Raw genomic sequence first — 18,199 nt, 5'->3', positions numbered from 1 at the left:
AGGTAAAATCTGAGATCTCTGACCTAGTTTGTTTGTTCACTTTCATGGCTTCAATACACTGTGTTTTCCACCAGCTGGCAACCCCAGGTGTCAAAATACTATTGGGAAAACTGGCAGTGGGCGGAGTCACACCAAAACAAAAACAGACGTTCTGACACGAAACCTGCATTTCAAAGTAGAATAACTGGCTGTAGCATTGTTTTCCAGAGAAACAAGTACGTGAACTTGTTTCCTAAATTTCTGCAAATGCACTATAGTATTTTTATGCTTTAGTGCAGTCAAACAATTACATGCAGCACCTTTAACTCCACCAAAATACATGTATTTTTAATAGAGATGTGAGGTCATGACAGATGGATGATGAGCTTGGACATACACTGTGTTGATAAGAAGGTTCCAGATGCAGCCCTCAAATGGCACGTTGGGCCGCTGTACACCTGTTTCTACGTCTGACGGGATGCCTCCAATGAAGAGCCGATGGATGCTCAGAGGATGATCGTTGGGTAATGGCTGCTGGAAAAGCGGCTCTTCATCCACCTGCACAGTAAAAGAGCTGCACACACACATGCTCCATTAGTTTCAAAGAGGCCTGAGAAACATGACGAGAGAGAGATAGAGAGAGAGAGAGAGAGAAACAGAGAGGGTGGACTTACGCTCCCGGGAGTCTCTGGATGCGCAGTGAGTGCTCTCTCCCATCATGCAGTATTCCCTTCTCCGCTTTTCTGAAAGCTCTGCGTGGAGTCCTGCTGCCTGTGAACACCAACACCTCCAGAGCCCCTTTATTCAGCTGCACAGACAGGAAGGGCTGCAGACACACAGACAGATGGGATGAGGTTTAGACAGCGACCTTGTGTGAGGAAGATCATTGGAAATCACTATTACTAATGACTTTTGTTACTAGTCACTATTGTACACTGTGTCGGCGATGTAAATAATCCTAACTCAAACTAATAAAAGTCCAAGTGCAATTAATCTAGTTTGTGCTCAATGATTGTTCAGTTCATATGTTGTACTGTCAGCGATGCCCTAGCAACCACCAGAATACCCTATAACACCCTATAACAAACTACCCCCTACATACCAACATGATAAAGATCACTCAGAACACTATATCAACAGCACAGCAACACCCTAGCAACCATTCAAGATACACTATATAACAAACCATTAACTATACACCATCATGATAAAAACACCCACTCAGTACACTACAGCAATGCCTTTGCAACCACCTAACAACTTCTTTGTTAAGCAGCTGTGCTACAAACAATCACAACACCCTAGCAACCACTTGACAATGCTCAGGCAACAGAGTAGCAACTGTGTAACACTCAAAGAAATGCCTTAGCAACCAGCTAGAACACATAAACAACCACCTAGCAACGCTCTAACAAATTCACAGTAACCAGCTACAACACCCTAGCAACGACCTAGAACAAACCACTCACTACATTCCAAGATGATAAAAAACACACTCAGAACACTTTGTGTAGCAACATCCTAGCAACCACCTAGCAACGCCCTAAAACAAGCCACTCACTACATACCAACATGAAAATCAAAAACATTTAGAAAACTATCCACCTTTCTCCTCAGTGTGTAAGTAAGCCTATGGGTAAGACTTCCGGGTTCAGATTATCCACTATAAGGAAATAATGAGAAGAATAACAGTGCACAGAAAACTGTAAAACTGTTTGCACTACAAACCAGTGTGTTTATAATAAAGATAATACATTAAAGTAACATGGTAAGACACACCAATTTGCAATATCAAGCAGCATAACAAGTTATTTTGTATAGCTAAAAATCCACCCCCATAAAATTTACAAATGGCCTCGCCCACTCTTACGGTAAGAAAAAGTTGGATAGCAACCACATACAGTACCAACACTGGCAACATTACAATGCCCTGGCAACAGAGTAGCAACTCTGTAACAGTACTTAACTACTTTAGCTATAAGTTTGAACCACTTTAGCAACCATCCAGAACACCTAAACATCCACCTAGCAATGCCCTAACAACTTCTTTGTTAACTGACTTTGCTAAAAACACTCACAACACCCTAGCGACCACATGACAGTGCCCTGGCAACAGAGTAGCAACTGTGTAACACTCTAAACCACTCAAAACAGCCCAGCAAACACCTAGAAATGCCTTAGCAACCAACTAGAACACATAAACAACCACCTAGCAACACCCTAACAACTTCTTCGCTGACTGACTGTGCTAAAAACACTCACAACACCATAGCAACCACATGACAATGCCCTGGCAACAAAGTAGCAACTGTAACACTATACATCACTCAAAAACACCCAAGCATTTTAATAGAGAGCTTTGCAACCTAAGATAAGGTGTTTCACGTTTCTTTATAAAATATGTAAATTTAGTCTGTAGATAAAAAGCAAAGCATTTTTGATAAGAATGGTATATTGAGACACACTGAGGTTGAGAATGGCTCACAGTAATATATTCGGGGGGAGTGAGCTGAGCGGAGCTGAGGGCCGGTAATCAGACAGACGGCTCTGAGAGCACACGCTCACACTCTCTACGCTGCACTGGAATTGAGGAGAGCGATGCGAGAGCAGGATCCTCTCTCCGAGCCGACGGCGACGCGCACGCAGCGCAGGTGACCCTGGACTCGCCGTAAATTGGAGGAATGAATGAGGAGCGGTGGAGAAAACCCTTGGCCTCTCCGAAGCCGCACTCCCGCAAAATGACACCCACTTAATTTACGAGCAATAATGATTTTCAAAAGGTGGCGGTCCGGCACCCTCTCCCAGGAGGGTTATCGCAAATTGGACGTGATCCATCAAAACGGTGGCTTGTAAATCTATTTTTACAAACGGAGCATCACGGGGAGGTGAGAGCGGCGACTGCTTACTACGGATACGGCGCATAATTGATGTGCTGCCCCTGAGCTGGCGAGAGAGAAGGATGATGAAGACGTTACTGACAAAGATGTAGAAAGTCATATTTTAATTAAAATGATCACCGTGCCCCTGGCCTTTAGTCCACCTGGTAACAAAAAAAGATCAACTTTTGTTTGCTGAAGGGCAGAGGCAATTATAAACCTGCCCGGATAATAAATCTCTTTTATGGGCTATGAGACCCCCGTAACCCCGTGGATTCATTATGATCGCGTACTGAAGGCCGCGGCTCCCTGGACTTCCACCATTACCCATAATCACCTTCCTAACCGCTCAGACAGGCAGGAAGAATAGCATTGAACCGTCTCACACAGTCTCCTGTGTGTCTGTGTTTGCAATTGGCTGAAAGAAAGCTGGATTTTGCAAAGCTATGCAATGCAGCTAATGCTCAGACTCAGTCATGTCAACAGGAACTTTGTTTTTTTTGCGGGTTTTGTGGGTTCAGTAATATTTCTTTCTCTGCACTGACACAGACGAGAACAAAATCTGAATTGAGCTGAATAATGACACTAAGTTTGCAACATGGACACAGTTACTGAATTGAACTGAATCAATTCAGTTCTTCTGTAGAGCTGCTTAAATTGAATTTGTTTTATAACTGATGGATTGTTTTTTCGAACTATAGACCCGTTTCAAAATGGCATTTTCTCCTAAAAGTGTTGGACAAAGATGTTCTCATTCAGCTGCGTCTTTTTTATTTTTTATTTTTTATTTTTTTTAAATAAGAACTCGTTTTTTTAAGCACTTCATCATAGCATTTAATCTGCATCTTTAAAGGTTCTTAACAATGTCTTGTTAACTGTAGACTCTGGGGATGCTGCAATTCTGGTGTTAATAGCATTTGAGAGTATAGATCATAAAATTCTTATTGCACGGCTTGAACGGTTGGTAGGGATCTGAGGTACTGTTTAAATTGACTCCTATTTAACTAATAAAAGTTTTACAGTTACCATGAATTTGCATCATCTTCAGCCCCTTTTACGTGTGGGGTTCCACATAGATCTATTTTAGGACCCATTATGTTTTCACTATTTATATGTTTATTTTTAAAAAATCTGTATTTGGAGTACTTGTAGCATTTAAACAAATGCAAAACAAAGACTATTGTGTTTGGAGCCACTAATGTATGAGGTCCCCTAATATTAATTTAGGCCCTTTGTCCATATATGGGGTAAATCTGTGGTAAAAACTAAGGTGCACTTTTTGATGACTTCCTTAAATTTTGAGAGAGCGATGAATGCTTTTGTTTCTTCACACCTGGACTTCTGTAATTCCCTGTATGTAGAGATTATTCAGTCCACATTGTCAAGACTGCAAATAGTCCAGTACGCTGCTGCTGGACTGTTAAGTTCTCAGAAATGTGACCATATTACTCCTATTTCTTCTTCCCTACACTGACTGCCTGTCCATTATAGGATTGATATACAATACAGAACAAAGATACCACTGTTCTTTTTTAAGTCTTCATATGGCCATGCACCATCCTATCTTTTAGATTTACTACAGCTGTGCTCACTGTCCAGAACAATTCTCTGACCAGAATCTCCTGATTGTCTAGACGCTTTTGCAGTGTTAGCCCTAAAGCTCTGGAACAGTTTGCCTCCAAACATTAGAACTGCCTCCACAGTTGTTTCTTTGAAACATTTCTTTTAGAAACTCACCTTCTCCAAGGCTTTTTAACTGTCCCTGTTTTGAGGTATGTTCTGACCTGATGTGTAATGTTGTGTAGTAGTGACGCTTTAGAAATTTGCTGGAGCCTCAATGTATGTGTTGTTTAATAGTGGTGTGTGTTTTTTTTTTTTTTTTTTTTTTTTTTGCAACACTACAAATTAGCAACAGTTAACTGATGCCCTGTACTGTACTGTTTTTTTTTTCTCCCCAAAAGGAGGGCCCACCAGAAAAAGTTTGGGAACCACTTTTCTATAGGAATTATGAAAATCTTGCAAGACTGAAAACAACTTGTGCGGAATGCAACTACATAGTGTAATTTCCCATCTGGGTCATTCCACAAAATCAGTGCCATTTGCATTCCTAAAAAATAATCAAACATAGATTTAATATAACAACAAATAACTGTGCAATTTAAAAACATAACATTACTATGTATGATTTCTTCAATATTGGATCAAAAAAGTCAATTAAATATTATTTTAAATAAATAATATCAAATAAATAAATATCATTTATGCTGGTAAGGGTAAGGTTGTTGGCCTGTCCCTCACTATGATTTTTCTTTTTCAGCAGGACTTTTCATTTGCAAAATGAAAGCTAAATTATATAAAATCACATTTGCATATTGATCTAAACATAGTCTCATTGTTAAGCAACGTTTTTTGGCATAAGTATGCCTTTTTTCTCTATAAAATCTAAATAGTTTTGTTGGTGTCTGCTGATTTCATGTCAGCCCTGTTACCCTCATCAAAAAACCCTTGTAAAATAATTTAGATTCAAGTGACATCACTTCTAGGAGGTTAAATCATCTCGCAACCAGGATTCCAACACTTTAAACAAGAATGTTTCTCTCATTCCTCTATAATGTCATTTTTTTGGTGATTTATGAGGCTTGACTGGGGGTGTCAATCCTGTTACCATTTTTAAAATGTAAAATAAAACAATTATTTCTTACATTTAATATAATCAATATCTACAAGTAAAATCCTTTCAAAGTGAACAGTGTGTGCTTTTGTGAACTTGACTTAGCTAGCAATTAACAAATTTGTTTGAAATCGTCAAACCTGTTACTGCCAACCTGTTACTTTTTTAGAGTAACACGTTTTCACATGTGGGTAACAGGGATGACATTGAATAGGTTTGACCCTGTTTTTAAAGATTTTCTGTGTAAAATTCAAACATTTTAAAGGTCACCCTCTGTATATTAATGAGTTAATGCCTATATAATTCAGTGACGTGTGAGTTCTAATTAAACTATAGCATCTATTAACATTAGTGTCGGTAACAGGGTTGAAAAAAAAACACCAAAACATGAGGTAGAAAAATAGTTACAAAATAATAAATGACATAGCCTGAGATGGCACAATACAATTTCTTGACATTATAAGCTGTCTTAATTTCATGGATATTTAAAAAATATTGATTAAACTTATTTTATCTTCAAATTTTTCCAAGTGGAAAAGTCACAAATATTCCACTTCGTTGGTGAAATAATCAGTATTTCAGGACTGAAATGCCATTTACAAAGTCCACACACATTTCCACTCATTTCTTACACTTTCTTCGAAGCCGTTTGTTTGTCCCTGCTGGTCTGCTGCTGTAATTTTCGATAAACCTGTCTCTAAGTGAAATATAAAAACAATAAGTCTGGCTGAACGAAACTAATTCAAAGCCTGCCCCTAAAATCCAGTGTTGATTTGTGAAGAATTTTTCTCCGTTGTTTAAGGATAAACAAAAGTACTGGGACTGTGGGACTGTTGTGTACACGACTGTCAATCCGTGTAAGGGTTTATCAGCCTTAAACATATTTCAGTATTTTGATGACTGAATAGGAGTGTGAGGTGTGTGTGAGCACCTCTCCGGTCTGTCTGCGTGAGCGGCGCGGGATGTGAACGGGCGTCAGGCCCTGCGTGAGCTGCGTCATAGAGGTTAGTCCTCCTCTGCCGAACAGGATGATACCATTTTCACTCTTTGTGCTGAAGGAGAGAGAGATCTCTGAGCCCACATCAAACGACACAGGCTTCAGCTCCATGTACCCAGGCTTGGGGAAGCTCACGGTGTGCAGGTTCTGACAGAGAGAGAAAGACAGCATTTAGTTTGTAGTTTCTCCCAAAATCCTACTGTGGTTCATCAACTGATGGCATCAGATTGGTCATGGGTTTTTCTTCAACTATGGAAACTGTCCTGGAGACTTTGTACCATTTTCTTTCTTTGTACGGTTTTTCTACTTTTCAAATGGCTTTACGTACCACACCTAAAAGTTGCACTGGGTCAAAATTGCATTGTTGAGAGAGTCAGAGAATAAGTACAATTTTTACTACTAAATGAAACATTCACAAACATTCTAAACGCTATCATCTTATTTTAGTTCCTCTCACTCCACAACAATTTTTTTCAATTTAGCTCAGAACAAGAATGAAAAACTTTGGGCATATATGATCCTGGACCACAAAACCAGTCAGAAGGGTCAATTTTATTGACATTTATAGATCATCTGAAAGCTGAATAAAAAAGCTGATGTATGGTTTGTTATGATAGGGCAATATTTGGCCGAGATACAACTATTTGAAAATCTGGAATCTGAGGGTGCAAAAAAAAATTCAAAATATTGAGAAAATTGCGTTTAAAGTTGTCCAAATGAAGTTTTTAGCAATGCATATTACAGTTTTTATATATTTATGGTAGGAAGGACAAAATATCTTCACGGAACATGATCTTTACTTAATAGCCTAAAGATTTTTGGCATAAAAGAAAAATCTATAATTTTGACCCATACAATGTATTGTTGGCTATTGCTACAAATATGCTTTTGTGGTCCAGGGTCACATATGCCCGTAATTCGGTATTTTTTTATTCTTAAAAAGTTTATTCTTTATTTCCCTTATTCTATGGGAAATGCGCTATACAAATAAAAAAACTCATTGCATCTGTATGTATGTAACACATATGTATGTGTGCTACGGAGATGAGCAATCAGAAGTCAGAAGAATAAAAACATTAAAGATGATATGAACAGACCCGTGGTCACCAAGGGATCTTGCTATAGAGTTTTTCCATTAACAATGTATGTGTAAATTAAGGTCTCTTGGCCTGATGAGACCTTCATATTTAATTTTATAACAGAAATGAAACACCTCAAAAGTTAATTTTGAATATGGAAACTACAGGTCAGCTTTTAATCTCCATCATTTTATTAACCTGTTATGACTGACTTTCTTCTGTGGAAAATGAAGGAACATATTCTAAAACGTGGTGTTCTAACAACATTGGACCCCACTGACTCAATGTACAGACAAAAAAAATGGTGTTGCACGAAAACATACAGGTTTCAAACATTAGGTTTAGTAAACAATGACAGATTTGTTGATTTTAGGTGAACTATCCCATTAAGTAATATCAAACATATTTTGTGAGAAAAGTTCAGAGGGAAACGATGGCTGAGAAATGTTTAATCTTTTTTGATTTCAGGACTAGACACTTTAAAAGAAAAAGTGCTTGTGGAGGAATATTTAAATAGAGCAGATGTTGCCTTTAGTGAAGAGAGAGAACAATAAAGGCAGGAATGTGTTGTCTTACTGTACCTCAATGGAGCAGCCTTTAGTCAGTCCTGTGTAGTCTGGGCTGCTCAGCAGATTGTATGGTGTTCGGGAAACTTCAATGTCTTTCATACAGCCAGAGAACCTCTTCAAAACCACCTCTGACCTGAGGAAACAGAAATAAAAACCTCATTCAGCAACTGCATAAAGCAAATGTAAGATTAAATAAAGGAGGAATTCATCTAATAACATCAGAATGCACGTTTACACACCTGTAGTTTCCAGCCTTGGGTACACCGCCAAAATACATCCTCTCATCCTCCCTGAGGTTGAGGCCTGTAGCTCCACCTGGAGACGCCATGCGCAACTGCTCGTCCTCATTAGTATCGATGTTCACTATGGTGATGGTTGCTAAGCAAACGTAAAAGAGACATTGTTATCATATATAGTCAGTCACTCACACACATACACATTTTCCAGACAAGTGAAACACTGTGATGCTTTCAAAACATCAACCTTTTGGTTTGAGCATCATGACCGGCCTGATAGAGAACCAGTGGAGGGAGATTGATTTGTTTGTTTGACCATGAACTAAAGTGGGTTTCGCACAAGCAGTTTAGTTTGAAACCAGAGGTCGACCGATATTGGATTTTACCGACAACGATAACTAGGTTGGACCACACTGGCCGATACCGATTAATCGACCGATAGTTTTTGAAATGGATACTGAATGGAAAATAAATTGTGCTCTACTATTTAAAAAAAGTAGCCTACTGAACCATACTTTGTAAATGAATAAAAACATTAATATTAATTATATTTTGATCATTACTGTTCATTGTTCGTTAATGTTAACAAAAGCAACTAAAATAAAAAAAAAAATACATCAGTAAATGCTGAAATTAACGCACTCTAACAAGGAACAATACTTCTATTCTACAGCTTTTATCAATCTTAATGTTACAAATGGACTCATATTGTAAAGTGTTACCATTACATCAACAATCAAGCTAAAGATGGCCATCTTTAAATATCTACACAAAGGCCACAGTATTGAAATTGCATACATATGGATATTGTGTACTTTCACTATTTAACTGCTTCTATTCTAGAACATTTGTGGTTATCTAATCAAAATATAAAAATATGTTAGTCACACAACGGGCAAAAGTGCAGCGTCGCGTCAAGAAGAACTCGCAGCTATCCAGTATCACACACTCCGGACGCGTCGCGTTAAATTCAAGCGGCGGTAAACAAGACTTTATTTGATCACCTAACGGGCAAAAGTATACTGCTGTTCCTTCTCCACTAATGCAGCATCTAGTCAAAAAATTCATCACCTAATAATGACATGAAAACATTCACCACAGTATACTGTACACATCGTTTCGTTGGCAATGTTTTTAATCCGCTTTTGAAGTGTCTGTGCAGTGCGCAGTGTCACACGTCTAAACAAACTGCATGTGCTCTCAGTGATTTCCGCCACTAGCGGAAATCTTCACTTTCACTTTCACGTTGTATAATGACGACCTTCTCAGCCGCTCCAGCAACGGACCCAACCCAGAAAAAAGCATGGATTTTTGCCAATAACCAATAGTTCCGCCAATCAACTATCGGTGCCGATTAATCGGCAAAACCGATACATCAGTTGACCTCTATTTAAAACCAAGCATGATTTGCATGGTAATGTGAAAGCTGACACTGCTAAAGGTGAGTGGCTCTGTTCTCATATCTGTACCTTCTTTCTTCATGCGGGATATGGTGAACGACTTCCATTTCCCGTCATTATAGCGTTTGTCACTGATGATGGAGCCTGTGCCTGAGCCCAGATCGTAACTCACTTTCACCTTCCCATCGCTCAGTTCTGCACTCATGAAGTCCTTCTGCTCAGACAGACAGACAGAGTGCAGATATAACCAGTGGAACGCATGTAAATACTGTCAAATGACTCATTGATATGGTGTAGGTGTGTGCGGGCCGTTACCATGTCCTTGGTGGCGAAGTACATCATGAGCGCGTCTGTGGAGAACGTGCGGAACTTGAACATGACCGTGGAAACGTTGGGGTTCCATCTAGTGGGGCGGCTGACGGCAGCATAACCCTCTCCGTCAAACTGAACCGTGCCTTCAGTGTCTGCCGGCTGAGGACTACACACACACACACACACACACACAAACAAACACATATATCATTACACTGAGCTCCTTACACTCAACTCACAGCTGTGTGTGTGTGTGTTTGCTCACCTGACCACACATCCAGCACAATCTCCACCTCTCTCTCTGTAGTTCCACAAGCCGATGGGTTTTCCATCCAGAGACGTCTCTCCCATACAGCCTGAGAATGTGGTGGTTTTCACAGCATCTGCTTTCTACACAAACACACACAGAAGTGTGTATTTTGCATGATAAAAGAGTTCATACTTAAAAACATTTTTACTGGAAAACCAGATTCAAACACTAGCGCAGCAAATGCAGTGTTGTGCAATAGATTGATGAAGCGATCTCTCTCACCTTTACTGAGCCCAGCATGCCGCCAACAAACAGGTAAGCGTTCTGGTCCACATCCAGCACGGTGAAACTCTCAGGTGATTTGGCACTTCTGAGAGTTGGTAAGATGCCTGTTTTGGGTCCCTCCAGTGCGTGAACGGAGATAGTGCCATTCAGCCCGATACTGGACACCACCGATATGAGAATAACACCAACACACGAGACACTAATAATCAGCAATACTAATAAATAGTTATTAATAAACAGCTGTTTTCCTTTTCAGTCATGATTAATGGAATGACTGTACAATGCAAATAGTGATCCATGTTTCCCAAACACTTTTAGCATAAATAAAATAAAATCTTTTGAGTTTTAAGCTTAAAACAACAAAACATATTTCAGTAGAGTAAGAAAAACTTGTTTGTAATATAGTTTAAAGATATATTCTCCGAAAACCGCTGGACACAATTTCCACCAAACAGACAAACAAATAAAATAAAAAGGTAATTTTTATCTCACAATTCTGACTTTTATTTTTAATTTATTTTTTAACTTTACATATTCCAATTTTATCATCTTTTTCTTCTGAACTCTAAATATATATATATACACACATATATAATGAAATGCATATTATGAAATACATAGAAATATACAGAAATTTCTAAAAAAAAAAAAAAAAAAAAAAAGATGCAAACTCAAAATTGTGAGATACAAACTTTAAAAAAAAAGGCAGAATTGTGTTTTATTTACTTGTTTGTTAGTTTTTGGAATTGCCAGTTGTTACACTTCTCACAAATGAGAGATGTTTTAACAATTACCTTTTTTATTCTGTGGTAGAAAATGGCTTAAAACAGAAGATCTTCCACATAATCCTACATAGTCTTTTCCATCTTACATAAATATATCTTGTTTTAAGGATGTGTAAGGGTGATAAAGGGTGATAAAATGCTGACAAAAAGTGATTTGCTGTGCTGTTGTTTTTCTGTTGTTGTTGTTGTATGTGAACTCTGAATTACCGTGAGGCCTCGATTCGATGCCAGTTTCCATCGTTAATGATGAGATCGGGATATTCTACACGGCCGACCCCTGATCCCACATCCCACAGGAAGTTCACCTTACCCTTCCTCATCTCAATTGCCAAGAAATCCACCTACACACGATTGAGAAAATTCAGCACTCACAAAACATGACATTATGAGTGTGTAAGTGTGTAGAAGAGTAATAAGTGCCTATTATTTCCCTCTCTTAGCCATGGGCAGCAGCTGTTTAATAGAGGTTATGGAAAGTAAAGAGCTCGATATCTCAGTTACTGACTCAATGCACACGCTCAGCAGTGTGAACCTCAGACTGATCGCTTAACCTGAAGACCTGAAGACATCCAGACAGTTTTACACTCACATATTTGGCCGATCCGAGGTAGAAGAGCAGGTTATCAGCAGCAACAGTCTTCACATGGAGGATGATGGTGTTATAGCGGCCTTTCTTGATATCCGGCCGGTAGGTGCGGATACAGTCTCCACCGGACGACACAGACACCTTAATCTAGGGGTCAAAGGTCAAGAGAGGTCAAACACAGCACATGATCATCTTTCTATTCATGCAGCACATTACTACACATTCAAGAAGAAATCAACAAGAGCATTTTGGAATGTATTATTAAAAATGTATTTCACTCAATAACAATAAACCTCTGTTGAGCAGTGTTTCATTTTCATTTGATTAAAAGCATTAAAAAGCATTAAATGTTAAATTGAATTGTTAATGTTTTACGACTTCATTTGATTACCAGACAAATACACAACACAGAAAGAAAAAAAATGAATAGTTGTTTTGATGAATACAATTCATGCTTTCTGATTTTTATTTTTTGTATTTTAAATTAATTAAAATGTAATTAAACAGTTAAAACAGAAAAACAAAACAACAGAAAACACAAAATTAGGTAAAAAATAAAATGTATTTCATAGGGCCCATAAAAATTGAACCCTTGTTAAACTTATAATAAATTGTTGTTAAATGTTTCATGCTTTTTAAGACAGAGTCCGGAACAATGCAAAAGAAGGGGGAAAAAATAAAATAATAATAATAATAAAATGGAATTTGGTAAATAAATAAATAAATATGGATTTCACAGGCTATAGACCTTGACGAAGGATTTTCGTGCAGTATGATGGGCAGTACTCACAGAGTTGGCCTGTTTGCGAGCCTGGTTGATGAGCTCTTTGATCTGCGAGATGTTTTTCTTCAGGTTGTCTTGGAGTTCCTGAATGGGCTTCAGTTTCTCCAGCAACCTGTCAGCCTCATTCTCCAGATCCTTGACTTTAGCTCCTGCCGCATGAACTGCAGACACACACGCAGAGGAGCGGCCGTCACCAACATTAACACACGAGAGCGTGACAGAATAAAATAAATACCACATTAGAAACATGCTGGATAGCGGAACCGTAAGTAACAGAGACTGAAAGGCTCTAAAACAAGAGCGCAAGAGACTATGAAGGAATTCAGAGACAAAAGCGAAAACGGGAGAAAAGCGACATGTTATATATCTCTCATTTGCAGCGTAGGCAGCGAAAGACATGGAGCTGTTATTTCAAAAGAGAAGATGAGAGAAAAAAACGACAGAGTTTCCATCTGTAATTAGCTAAAGCGCTCATTAGGATAACAAGCTTAGTGAAGCTTTCAAAGGCTGCGTTTAATCCTGTTTGCTTGAAACAAAGAACGGAGAAACGGAGCGATTGGGAAAACACTCTCTCTGTACATGCAGCGCTCCAGATAAAAGCGCCATGCTGAAGCCTCGGGGAGCGGAGAGCGCTCTCAAAATCATTCGCACAGATGAAAGAAGAAAATCGTGTATACATACTTATTGCTGTTGACGTTCAAAATCAAATGGGGGGGAAAAATACGAAATAAGCATTTAAGTGATCTTGTAACACAAACATTTCAATTAAGAAATCAAATCTTCATGATCCATGCAGCTGTTGTCTCTATAAAGAACGATTATTGCTGGAGTTGGATGGATGTCGTACTGTTTTTCTCCGGGTCTTTGATGAGGTTGTTGGCTTTCTTGACGTCATCCTCCAGTTTGCTGTAGTTCCTCTTCAGGCCCATCAGGTTGAGGTTCATGTCCTTCAGGCGGTTCAGCACGTCGATGGCCGTGTCGTTGGCATCCGCCGCCTTCAGCTTAGTGGCCTGGATCTTCGCTGCCAGATCTACACGAAACAAGAAACACCACAGGCTGAGCTGCACATCTCAAACATCATGTTCACAAAGCTGAAGAACAGCATTCGTATGAAGAATACGCTCAGGTCACATTTTACTCCAAAAAAAACTTAAGATAAATCTAAAAGGAACCTGCTTAACTAAGAGCAATGTATTTATATGTGACCCTGGACCACAAAACCAGTCTTAAGTATCACAGGTATATTTGTAGCAAAAGCCAAAACTACATTCTATGGGTAGAAATGATCGATTTTTCTTTTAGGCCAAAAATCATTAGGATAAGTAAAGACCGTGTTCCACAAGGATATTTTGTGCATTTCCTACCTTAATTTTTGATTAGTAATATGCATTACTAAAAACTTTCTTTGGACAATTTTAAAGGTGATTTTCGCAATATTTAGATTTTTTTGCACCCTCAGATTCCACATATTCAAATAGTTGCATCTCAGCCAAATATTGTCCCATCCTAACAAACCATACATCAAAGGAAAATTTATGTGTTTAGCTTTCAGATGATGTATAAATCTCAGTTTTGAAAAATTGACCCTTATGGTTTTGTGGACCCGGGTCACATATATCTTTTTATTTATAACTGGGTTTTTATTTCCATGACAATTAAGCACATTTCGCTCCAAATTCAGGCATCCAGACATTTTAATTTTGAGTTTTCATTACATTTCTATTCTTCTCATTGATTCTCAGTAGATTCTTGATACTACTGTAAAACATACAGTAAAACTGCTGTAATCTTCATTTGAATCAGCATACATTTACATCAGCACTACACATACTACCATAATGAAAAATACTTTGCAGATTTAATTATATTCATCAGTTACTCCTATGGTTATTATTATATTTACAGTAATGAAACTGGTGGAGAACTGTTTACTTGTCATAAAACCAGTTTGACAATGTTAAAATCCTAATGGTTTTCAAACCTATTTTTCTGAAAGGAAAAAAAAATTCAATTCTTTTTTTTTTACTGCTAATTTTATTTCTTATTTTGTTTATGTATTTTATAATTACTTTAAATGCAGTTTATGTGTAAAGCACTTTGAATCATTGTGTATGAAATGTGCTATATAAATGGACTTGCCTTGCCTACATTATTTTAGTATTATTTACATACTAAATTTCAATTTAGGTTAATTTTATTGGTTATTCTTAGCAATCCTAAAACTTCAACGTAAAGTTTCATTGAACATGTATTTTTTTTAAGCTTTCAAATGTCTTTTAACAGTTTTAGTTTCAGTTAACAACATTGACTTATTTTACTGACTGCTGTAACACGAGATACGTAATCAGATTCCTTTTTGAAGTAACAAGTAAAGTAATGCACTACTTTTAAATTCACAAGAAAATATCTGAGTTACTTTTCCAATTTGTTTAGTTTTCCTTGACTGACAGCTCTCCTGTCTCCATGTTGTGAGAAATCGGGAGCAAGTTGCAGAGACACTTTCTTCAGCCTGAGGCTTATTCATTGAAAGGGCCTTTACAGTTGTCAAAAATACCAATTTTGTGGGTTTTGTTATTAAAAATATATAAGTAAATAAGCAAGCCCAACTCAAGTGACAAAAAGTAATCAAAAATAATGCACTACTTTCCATAAAGAGTAACTAAGTATTTTTTTTTTAAATTGGGTAACGTGATATTGTAATGCATTACTTTTACAAAGTAACTTTCACCACAACAGTGGCTGTCAGGCAGTTTTCTCAGGCAGTATATGGAGGTATGAAGGCAACCAGACACATCCAAATCCAATGCTTCCCTAATATCCTGTCTACTAAGGTGCCTTCATCTGGGCTTTTTTAGGGCAGCATTAGAGTTGCCCTTTACAGTCTATGATAACCCACAATTCTGTGTTCCAAATGTGCTGACTGGTCGTGAAAATAGTATTAGATCCCTAGAAGTGACATTGTGAGGTTCTAAATGCCTGTCTGAAACCTGCTGTGTGAAGCAGTGAGACGGATGCTTTAGGTTTCACAAAACACACATACACACACACACACTGCACTCGGTGATAACCTCATCTTGACAGCATCTGTATCAAATGTGACACACACACATACACCTCTGTGTAACCATAGGAACAATAAACATCAAACCCTTTGAAGGTTTAAAGTGCCAGATTCAGTGTTTTCTGCAGTCAGGCTGGTGAGGATGACCCTGACACACACACACACACACACACAGATCAGCTTTCAAGAAAAATATGACAGTTTAAGAACTGTCTTGGTTTCCTGTCAACTCAGGATCTCACACACACACACACCATCAGGGATGGCGTTGAGTTTCTCGATTGTGTCGTTCAGGCCTTTCTGTAAGTCTTTGTTCTTTTTGTTGGCTCCTTTCAGTCTGAACTGAAGAGCACCCAGATTGTCTCCATTTTCTGAAAAAAGAAATAAAAAATGACGTTGGAAAAACAATACGATTTTTCTTGGGAGGATTTGGGAGAAGCCTCAGGATGGCATTATTTTTGCTGAGGATGGTAATCTGATGGAGTTTTTTTTACCTTTTACGTCATTCTGCAGCTCTTTGGCCTCGTTCCACAGGCGGTGGCTCTTCTGAACCGAACCCTTGGCCTGATCTTTCAGAGATCCTTTGGGTCCTGAGGCCTACAGACAGGACATCACATACACGTTAGAGCAGATGCCACTCATGCATGAGATGACACAGAACCTGCTGCTTCTAAGGAACATTTTGAACATTTGTGTTCTACTGGGGAAAAAACTCACTGTAATACAATAAAAAATAAAGGACTGTCATTTCTAAATGTGCATATTTTGTAGTGTATTTATTGTAAAATGTATCAAAAATGATCAAAGCTGCATTTTCAGCATCATTACTCCAGTCTTCAGTGTCACATGATCCTTCAGAAATCATTCTGATATGCTGATTTGCTGCTCAACAAACATTTCTGATTATTATCAAGTAATAGAAAGTCACAAAAAATGGTCCTGGTTGTGTGACGATAAACAAAAAGTCTATGAAATATTACAGAAATCCAAAATGTTGTGGAATGTGATACGATCGGTGTGTTCTTGTCATGTATTTCCATGCTGAGATAGAGAGAGAAGATTGAAAGCTCATTTTTAGCATTGTTGCATATTGTCGGATTTGACACTCTTGTGTGAAGCACCCTTGTTCATTTTTAACCTCTTGCCCCACCGTTTCTGCGTCAGACGTGAGAGGATAGTAAAAGAGGGTGAACGACTAGAGCGAGGGACGATAACGGGAGAACAGGAGGAAAGCTTTGATCTCTGAAGCAGGACAAATGGAAATGAATTGAACGGCTTTAACACGACTCGCCTGAGGTGAAGTGAAGCACAGCATTTCTACAAACGGGCTCCTGACACAGTGTTGCTTATATATATTTACTTTCCTGAATATTCCTTGTTGCAATGTTGAAAAAAACTGACTTTTGTGCTCCAAAACAGAAAGTGTACTGTAAGTGAAAAAAACAACTGAATATGAATTAGCTGCTGCCGCTCATGTGGAGTTTTTCACACCAGTCACTGGTGCAGGCAGGAGACACTCATGATTGTGTGTGTGTGTTTCCTTACCAGCTGTAGAGCATCAATGCTGGTTTTCTTTGCCTCTTTGGCCACCTTATCGGCCTCATCGATGTAGTTCTTGATGTTGGTGTAAGCTTTGAAAGCAGCGGTGGCATTGAAGGACAGATTCTTCGCCTCAGCTAGAATACTACAGAAACCACATACACACAGTCAGATCAGTGAAAGAAGACAAAATAAACCAACCCAGCCTCACTGGAAAAACGTGCCTGTGGTCGCATTTCCACAAAATCATATTACATTGCTTCGTGGATTGCTTCTGCACATTTGAGACACTTTCAAAGTGGCACTAAAAGCCAATTCTATCCGAAACAGATGGATGTGAATCTGTCAGCAGTTTATTACGTCGGTTGTTGTACGTATAAGTGTCATTCTATGGACATTTTTCTGTCCCTAGCCTTTACAGAAATTTTACACTTGAAAAACATTGTAAAAAAAATACACTTAAATACACTTTAAAATGACGTACAGAGGGAAAGTGCTTTATTTTGAGGTCAAAAAGAGGTTTTTCTACATTATTAAAATACAATAATGTATTCATAACTATCAAATATATGATATAAATGGCATAAAAAAAATGCTGAATAAATATTATAAAATATGCAATAAAAGTAGTGGAATTGTGTCACTGATGTTTCCGTTTAACAAAAATCATTTATTTTGAAATAAAAATCACACTGACGACATCACTTGACTTCCCTCTTCCTATTTCCTAAAGATCTATGAAAAAAGGCTCACGTTAAGTCCACTGTCTCTTTTCAGTTATCAGCAATTT

At 38.2% G+C, this 18,199-nt stretch overlaps 1 protein-coding gene across 3 annotated transcripts in view; it reads right to left on the bottom strand.

The window, feature by feature from the left end:
- lama2 (laminin, alpha 2) overlaps positions 1 to 18,199 on the bottom strand; it is a 224,208-nt gene that overhangs the window by 10,551 nt on the left and 195,458 nt on the right. For all 3 annotated transcript variants that reach the window (XM_051138593.1, XM_051138594.1, XM_051138595.1), the window contains 16 exons: positions 17,416 to 17,554; positions 16,365 to 16,467; positions 16,125 to 16,241; positions 13,657 to 13,839; positions 12,816 to 12,970; positions 12,029 to 12,172; positions 11,647 to 11,780; positions 10,652 to 10,811; positions 10,385 to 10,509; positions 10,123 to 10,285; positions 9,877 to 10,021; positions 8,411 to 8,549; positions 8,184 to 8,304; positions 6,458 to 6,670; positions 654 to 805; positions 377 to 553 (listed from right to left, as the gene is read on the bottom strand). In XM_051138593.1, the coding sequence (XP_050994550.1) occupies positions 377 to 553; positions 654 to 805; positions 6,458 to 6,670; positions 8,184 to 8,304; positions 8,411 to 8,549; positions 9,877 to 10,021; positions 10,123 to 10,285; positions 10,385 to 10,509; positions 10,652 to 10,811; positions 11,647 to 11,780; positions 12,029 to 12,172; positions 12,816 to 12,970; positions 13,657 to 13,839; positions 16,125 to 16,241; positions 16,365 to 16,467; positions 17,416 to 17,554 (2,370 nt within the window). The remainder of the gene's footprint in view (positions 1 to 376; positions 554 to 653; positions 806 to 6,457; positions 6,671 to 8,183; positions 8,305 to 8,410; positions 8,550 to 9,876; positions 10,022 to 10,122; positions 10,286 to 10,384; positions 10,510 to 10,651; positions 10,812 to 11,646; positions 11,781 to 12,028; positions 12,173 to 12,815; positions 12,971 to 13,656; positions 13,840 to 16,124; positions 16,242 to 16,364; positions 16,468 to 17,415; positions 17,555 to 18,199) is intronic.

Source organism: Labeo rohita, chromosome 20 (genome assembly GCF_022985175.1).
Source record: "Labeo rohita strain BAU-BD-2019 chromosome 20, IGBB_LRoh.1.0, whole genome shotgun sequence".
NCBI classification, from domain to species: Eukaryota; Metazoa; Chordata; class Actinopteri; order Cypriniformes; family Cyprinidae; genus Labeo; species Labeo rohita.
This window is presented reverse-complemented; position numbering and strand designations above follow the sequence as displayed.